The 8,420-nt window shown below is 39.4% G+C and overlaps 1 protein-coding gene across 3 annotated transcripts in view; it reads right to left on the bottom strand.

Moving 5' to 3' along the window:
• Positions 1-6,121, bottom strand: part of DDX25 (DEAD-box helicase 25) — a 37,184-nt gene extending 31,063 nt beyond the window's left edge. The window contains exons 1-4 of one of the 3 annotated variants that reach the window (XM_043995114.1): positions 5,975-6,121; positions 5,110-5,173; positions 1,044-1,088; positions 326-461 (exon numbers count right to left, since the gene is read on the bottom strand). In XM_043995114.1, the coding sequence (XP_043851049.1) occupies positions 326-461; positions 1,044-1,088; positions 5,110-5,173; positions 5,975-6,037 (308 nt within the window). In that variant the 5' untranslated portion in view covers positions 6,038-6,121. The remainder of the gene's footprint in view (positions 1-325; positions 462-1,043; positions 1,089-5,109; positions 5,174-5,974) is intronic. The other 2 variants (XM_043995117.1, XM_043995115.1) reach the window with 2 other exon arrangements.
• Between the last annotated feature and the right edge of the window lie 2,299 nt (positions 6,122-8,420).

Below are 8,420 nucleotides of genomic sequence, written 5' to 3' on the forward strand. Positions count from 1 at the left end.
TTAAACTCAGGTTTCTCCTGATTATAGGTCTAGCATTCTTTCCAGCACATCACACAATCTTAAGAGTAAAGCAAAAATACAATATTTTTCCCTACCAAATGCTCTTCAAAACAGATTTAGAAGTTATACTTTTAAATGTTCCTAATTTAGTTGTATCTTAACTATTTCAAACATACATATTTCATTTCAACATTGAAATGAAAAAATGTCAGAAAGCAAAGAAGTCCCTTCTCGATGCCCTGCTCCTTCATGCTACTGACACAGTCTTTCTTGAGTTACAGTTTTGGGGCATTTTCCAAAGCTGACCCAGTAATGAAATACTCACAGTCGCAACTCTTCAAATGTCTTTACTGAATAGAGGGGAGAGCTAGGATCCTTCTGTAAGACCTCCACACGGTGAGTGGACTCTACTAAGGACTGCCGGATTAGTTTGTTCAAGAGTGAGTTGGCAGCCAAATCCACTGGGGGAAACAAAATTAGAATGGGACACTGTGGTAGTGATAGCAAACTTAGTCAACTATCTACACAGAGTGCATCAAAATTGAGAGTTTACATTTTTTAATGCACCTGTGGTCACCTGTTTTCTTAATTAAAACTGGAAAAGATTACACTGAACTAGGAGCAGGCTGTCTTCCTTCTTTTGTGAGGGTACATAGCTTTCAATGTTTCTACTACATATACCGGCTCCCTACCATAAGCAAGCCCACAGCCACCTGAGACCCAGCTCTTCCTTACTTCTTCCCTTAATGAATAATCCTTCAACCTACTTTTGCTTATCTCACTGTCACTCCGTTCTTCCTCCCCCAAATACATTTGGGTCACTCCTGTTTTTTCTCTACTCTTCTTTTTTCATTCCTATATAATTCCCATTATATATGCATACACACATATATACATACATACATATATGTATATATATCATATATATATAAAAATTTAAAAAGTAATCCCCAATGAAGATTAACCTCACACAAGGCTGTGAAGAATAACTTAATGGACTAAAACCAAAATGCCAAATACATATATGCAAATAAACATTTTACCCATATCCTCTTCATCATCATCTTCAGAATTATTAATGGAAGCACCTGAAAGGAATAATTCCCCCACCCCCCAAAAAAAAGCAAAGGTAAGATATAAATGTTGAAGAAGGGAAATGTTGAAGCCTCTTCCTCTCTAATATGTGTTTCACAAATCAATTAATACAATGTTTTCATGTTACCCTCCTATTAAAAAAAATATTCAATCTCTCCTCATTACTGACAGGATGAAGTTTAAATTTCTTAGTTCATCACTTTACACTTACACTGGGCTGGGCAGGGCTGTATATACCTGTAATTCCCTGTTATTTGGGGAAGTGGAGACTGGTGGATTGCTTGAGTTTGGGAATTCTGAGATGCAAGAGGGCTAAAGTTAATCAGGAGTCCATACTAAGTCCAATACCAATATGGTGGGCCCTGGGAGCACCAGGCTGTCTAAGGAAAGGTTAACTGATCCAGGTCAGAAAAAGAGAGGTTAAAACTTCTGTGCCAATCAGTTTTGGGCCTGGGCATGAGAGTGGCTGCTGCAAGTTCCCGCCTAGGTGAGATGGGGCAATACAGTCTCAAAACAAAACAAAAACAAAATATGTACACTGATCTGTCCTCACTCTGTCTTTTTATTTTGCACTACTACCCGATATGAATTCTGTACTCCCATTTTAATGGTTTACTCGATATCCTTTGAACATGCCATGCACACTCCTTTTTTTGGTACCTTATTGGAGGTGTCTTCTTGCCTTCTTTCTACTTATCTAAATTCTATGCATTTGTCAAGTGTCTGCTCAAATTCAATCTCTTCTATGAAACCATATCTGAGTACCATAATCTCTCTTTTGTTCCTATAGCATTTACAACTTGTCTCTTTCACTTGGCACTTATCCTCTCTTAAAACATGTTATATTGCTGTTATTATTACTATTTAATTTTTCACAGGAATACCACATGCTTCTTATGAGGATGTAGCATGCTTCTTGTCTAATATACAACATTAATACATAAAAGATACTCAAACGTCTTTTAAATAAATAGCTTACACTTTTATAATACTTTAAGGAATAGAAAGTACTTTCTACACACCAACCCTGTGAGTTAGGTAGTATAAGTAACATGCCTGGTTTTTGTGTGATATAAGGAATATCTATGTCCCATCTAATAAGCCATTATGTCTGGCTCTTTCCAAAGTTACCAATGATCTCTTAATTGCCAAATCTAATGACCCTTTCCCAGTTTGCATCCTTCTAGACCTCTCTGCAGCCTTTGATACAGTAGATCATCCTCTTCTTGATACTCTCTTTTAGCTAGGTTTTTGTGATACTGTTTTCTCCTACCTGACAACTTTTCTTCAGTTATCTTTGTTTGATCTTCATCTGCCCACTAACTCTGAATGTTCCCCAAGGTTCTATACTTGGCCCTCTTCTTTTCTGACTCTAGACTTGGTAATCCCATCAGCTTCCTTGGGTTCATTATTCATCTCTTTGCAGATGATTTCCAGATCAAGATATCTAGACACAGTCACTTTCCTTAGCTTTAGCTCCTCATCACCAACTGCCTTTTGGACATCTCCAACTGAATGTCCCCTAGCCACTTCAAATTCGACATGTTCAGAACAGAACTCATTTTCTTTCCCCACAAATTCACCCTCCTTTTCTGAACTTTCCCATCACTGTTCAGTACACCATGTACACTGCTACTAAGTTCCAGAGCCAGGATTCAAATGCAGCTCTCAAGTAAAAATCTAGCATTTTTTCTACATGTCACATTGTATCTCATGAGTGAATCCTAGGCTTGCATAAAGGTTACAGAAACTCCAGACCTTCAGAAAAATTCACTCATCTGTAAAATTTACATTTGTTTCCGCTACAGTTGCTAAGATTGCCTCCCTAGTCTTTATCCTTTCCTACATTCTAGAACTTGGGCAAACATTTGCTGTAAGAACACAACAAACTTCTTCAGAAACACCTCTTCCCACAAAAACCTAAACAACATGAAATCAATTTCTTCTTGGTCTGCTGTCTAATTTTATAGGCCTTCCTACATTGAAATGGATTAATCATTTAAGCAATAAAGTTTATTAATTTCTTAGTCAAGCAACAAGAGTTCCAGCAACCTGGCACACTTTGAAGTTTTCATTCATCTTCAAACACAGAGCTGTCTCTACAAATGTTTGCCTAAGCACAGTAACTATGCAAGGTTCCAATGCTCTTTTAGCTAGGACTGCTGGCCTATTTTTGTTTTTCCCCCCTTCTGGCTGCTTGATAATAGTAGCAGTTGTTCCTGATGTATGGAGCCAAAGCTAGGACTACTTTGCTACCAAGACGGGGTAAATTGTGGTCTGCTGTAGGCAGAAGTAGCAGAACTCCCCAAATGCTTACAGAAGGCTCTAGGGTTAACCCCCTACTTCCTTATGTCCTTTCAAACAACTGCCATCCCAAGACATCAATCAAAGGGTGAGGGATGTTTCTCCTCTTTCCCCCCACTGACTTAAGCAGAGACTGTTGAATAAACATTTTGCTCACAAAATATATGATCAGCTTGAATATTTAATTCAATATTTTTTTTTGGTCAAGGTAGATGCTCCCTCCACTTGTAGCGGACCTTAGTAAAATGGTTGTTTTTCTTGTTTCATGAAATACCTTGGCCAAAATATTCATCACCCTGCTGCCAACTTTGTGGTGATGAGCCTTTTTGAATTTAGTTATGCTGATTCTCAGACAAAAGACATCCCTCATTTGGTGCTTGTGCTCCAGTGGCATAGTTTGGGGTTGAGACATTATAGTGGCATTTTAGACATTTGTGCTTCAATTCTCACAGCTTCCCTCCTGGTGCTTTCAAAGGAGAATTTAATACATTTAATTTCAATTTATCCTCATATCACTCAGATTAGATAATGCATTTCAATTCTCTGGAAAGTACATAGGATAGGCGGCATGAATGGTTGTGATTAAAAAGAAAAACATTTGGTAGCTGTGCAAGTAGAAACAATAACAGAGGAACTGTACCAATTCCATGAGAGAACAAAGTTTATATCCAGCTGGAGAGGAATCATGGTATGGTGGAGAGAGAGCTGGCTTCCAAGCCGGTAAGATGTGGGTTCAATTTCTACCTCTGACACTTACTCGCTGGGTGACCTTTGGCAAGTCACTTAACAGTTTAGTGTTCTAAGCAACTCTCTAAACCTATAAGTGGCAAAGAAGGTACCAACCTGCATTGGTAGAGGGAGCTTCCTCACCATGGAGTTTCCTATATCAGTGAAATCACAATCACAGGTCCATTCCTCAGCCTATTTCTACACTTATTTACTATGTTTGCCCCTCAACTAGACTGCCATTTCCCCCTTTTGGATGCACATATTATGCCTTTATATATATGTATATATATCTCCATAAACACAAACATATTTATTTATAAATGTATGTGTATATGTAATACAAATAGAAAAGACACATGTATATGTATATAGTGTTTTTCAAAAATCTTAATGTAGTTTCAACATATTAAAGCTATACATACATATACATACATATATAAAACAAAACTATATAACATAAATATATAATTAAACATACATATAATAATTATAATATATAACAAACATTTTACATTCTGTTATATAATAAAATCTTCTCTACACATGTACACACACCTATCTTACTTTTTTACTTGCATTCTCAGTGCTTTGCACAAAACTTTTAGTAAATGCTTCTGTATTTATTCATATTTTCTCTAGGAAATGCTGATTAATTTCACCCACTTTGACTAATTTTTACTCTTGTCCCCAATTTAGTCTGTAACATATCCGTGTTCTTGTTGATATTTTGCTCCTTAGTCCTTCTCTTGTTTCATGTACGTTGTCAATTCCTTTTTCCCCCCCTCAACAACAGGTGCAATCTCTTTGAGGACATGGATTATAGCTTATGGATATGAGCTATGGACTAGAGCTATATGGACATCAACCAGAGTTCCAATGCCTTGCACAAATGAAGTTCTCAACTGGTTAACTGAGAGACACATCAAATAGCCAAAATATTTGCCTGCACGTATCACTAAGCTTTATCGTAGCACCACTCACCTAGTCCAGGGACTGTAGTACTCTTAAGACCCCGAAGACTCTTCCGGGGAATGAGATTCGATAACTATTGAAAAACATAAATTTCAAGCAGTCTCAACTATGGAATGTCAGCTCAGTACTTAAGACTGGAAGGGATTGTACTTAAAAATCATCAAGGATGCAATGACCGTGATGTGGTCCTATATAATCGAAGTGACCAGCGATCACGGTTATCCTAATTTTGGAGGAAAATCTCTGCTGGCCTAGATAGCTGCCCACATATTTTCTTCTATTATGTCACTGGTCCCGAACTGCAGGAGAGTTTTCCCTTGCCGGGTATGTAGATGCTAAACAAGGCCAAATCATTGCAGGCAGCTGCTGCCTGTTGGTTTATAAAGTGGAACTAGGAAGAGACCCGCAGGTAAGCTGGGGAGGTTCCAGTTTGCTCCTTTATGCACCCCTTTCCTACAGTCTGGGCTCCTGGACAAGCGGCTTCTTTCCAGCAAGGGCTCCCGGTCGCCCCTCCCAGGGATGTCCAGACTTGGTTCTCCCTCCCTCTACGCTCCTCCCCAGGTGATGTCTCAGGTCAGCTCCTCTGAACATCTCTTCCATGAGGTCCCCCACCCCCACCCTAGTCTTGCCTCCAGGAAGGTCTTCCAACTAACCCCAGCTGCTTCCCGTCGCCTCTGGGTGGGTCTCTGGGCAGTTCCCATCCCACTTCCTTCTCTTCCGGAGCCCCTTTTCCCTCCAGGGTTCTCCTTTCCCTCTTCCCCCGCCCCCTGCCCACACCGTGTCCTTAAATCCCTAGCTATTTATCCCTCCTCTCACATTCCCGCCCAACCGCAAGCCCCGCGTCCGTCCCAGCCCGAGGGGTGGGGGCCGTTACGTGGCTACTGAGCCGCTCGCTCTCCGCCGCCCCGGCGTCGCCTCCCCAAAGTAACGACGCCATAGCTCCCGCCGCTTGCCGCTGCTCCAGCTGAGGCTCCTGCCCCCCAGCACGTGCTTCCAAGGCAGGCGCGAGGACGTACCCCGCCCCGCGCCTGGGCCAATGAGCTGGCACAAGGGGTAGGAGCCTGAGAAATTTCAGTAGGACGCATGCGCGGGCCCGCACGTGGGTCGGCTGGATTCACCTGTTATCTTCATAGGCCCTTAAACTTTTAGAGTTGGTTGCAGAAGGAAGTCGATTTTTTAATAATACAAGCTTTTTTATTCTTTTTTTTTAGTTCCAAATACTTTCCCTTCTCCTCCTACCTTCCCCACCAATGAAAAGGCAAGAAAAACAAAACCTATTACAAATATAATCATGCAAAACAAATGTCTGCTTTTAAAAAAGGCAGAAAGGGCAACTAGGTGGCGCAGTGGATAGAGCACTGGCCCTGGATTCAGAAGGACCTGAATTTGAGTTCAAATCCGACCTCAAACACTTAACACATACTAGCTGTGTGACCCTGGGCAAGTCACTTAACCCCAATTGCCTCACAAAAAAAAAGGCAGAAAAAGTATGTTTGTCTGCATTCTGAGTCCATTGGTTCTCTATCTGGAGATGTATAGCATGTTTTATCTTTTGGTGGTAGATCAGAATTACAAAGTCTTTCAAAGTTGATTGATTATCTTTCCAACATTGCTGTTACTATATACATGGTTCTGGTTCTGCTCACTTCACTTTGCATCAGTTCTTACAAGTCTTCCCAGGTTTTTTTCTGAAACCATCTCTTTCATCATTTCTTATAGCATTCCATCACATTTATATATCATAACTTGTTCAGTCATTCCTTGATTGATGGATATCCCCATTTTCCAATTCTTTGCCATCACAAAAATAGGTATTTTTGTATATACAGGTCCTGTTTCTCTTTCTTTGATCTCTAGGGTATAGCCCTAGTAGCAATGTTGCTGAGTTAAATGGTATGCAGAGTTTAATAGCCTTTGGGGCATAGATCAAAATTGATTTCCAGAATGGTTGGACAAGTTTACAACTCCACCAACAATACTTTCGTGGTACCTGTTTGTCCACATCCCCTTCAACATTTGTAATTTTCCTTGTTTGTCATCTTAGCCAATTTGTTAGGTGGTACCTCAGAGTTGTTTTAATTAGCATTTCTTATTTTTCCATATAATTATTGATAGATTTTTTCCTCTGAAAATGGCCTATTCATATCCTTTGATCATTTATCAATTGGACAATGACTCTTATTCTTTTTTATATACATTTATAATTGTATTTTCCCAAATTACATGTAAAATACAAATTTTGACACCAGTTTTTAAAAACTTTGTGTTCCAAAAATTCTCTTCCTCCCTTGATCCCCATCCTGACCCCCCCCCCCAAGAACTCAAGCAATTCAATATAAGCTATACATGGAATGACTCTTATTCTTGTAAATTTGAATCACTTCCCTATATATTTTATTTTATTTTTGTTTGTTTGTTTTTTGTGGGGCAATGGGGGTTAAGTGATTTGCCCAGGGTCACACAGCTAGTAAGTGTCAAGTGTCTGAGGCTGGATTTGAACTCAGGTCCTCCTGAATCCGGGGCTGGTGCTTTATCCACTGTGCCACCTAGCCGCCCCCTATATATTTTAGAAATGAGACCTTTAGCAGAGAAACTTGCTATAAATTTTCCCCCAGTTTCCTGCCTTTCTTATGATTTAAGCTGAATTGGTTTTATTTGTGTAATTTTTAAAATGTATATTTTACATTATCCATTAAACCCCATAAATCCCATAAAACTCTCTCTTGTTTGGTCATGAACTCTTCTTCCAACCATAGATATGACAGGTAATTTCTTCTCTGTTCCACTTTTTTGCTTATGCTATTCTTTGTCTAAATTATGCACCCATTTGAGCTTATCTCGGTAGATGGTGCTTACACATATTGGTATATGCCAGTTTCTGTCGGACACTTTTCCAGAAGAAAATCGAATTTGAATTTTAACAATCTCTTCGCCCAGTTTCTATTAGATTCCAGATACATACATATATGTTCATCTTTTACTTTGTCGAGATGCACGTATTTCAAAACAAAACCATTTCACTCTTTTACTTGTCTTAAAATCTTGGTCAGAGTCCTAGCCCTATGTTGGAATGTGGACATGATCTCTCCATGGTGCTGAAGCCTCCCTACTACTTGGCCACAAATCTTCCTCACGGTCCCTCTCCTGTTTTTAACTTTAATACAAATTAGAGTTTATTGCCTTTTTTTTTTAAAAAAAAAGAAAGGTAGCATTCCACCCACTGTACAAACAGCTCATATTTCTTAGCTCTTAGTTGTAGAATTTACAGCAGGATTTTAAAAGTTACCCTTAAAAAGAACCTAAAAAATAGCACCGAGTTA

The sequence above is a fragment of the Dromiciops gliroides genome, chromosome 3, assembly GCF_019393635.1.
Source record: "Dromiciops gliroides isolate mDroGli1 chromosome 3, mDroGli1.pri, whole genome shotgun sequence".
Classification (NCBI taxonomy): Eukaryota; Metazoa; Chordata; class Mammalia; order Microbiotheria; family Microbiotheriidae; genus Dromiciops; species Dromiciops gliroides.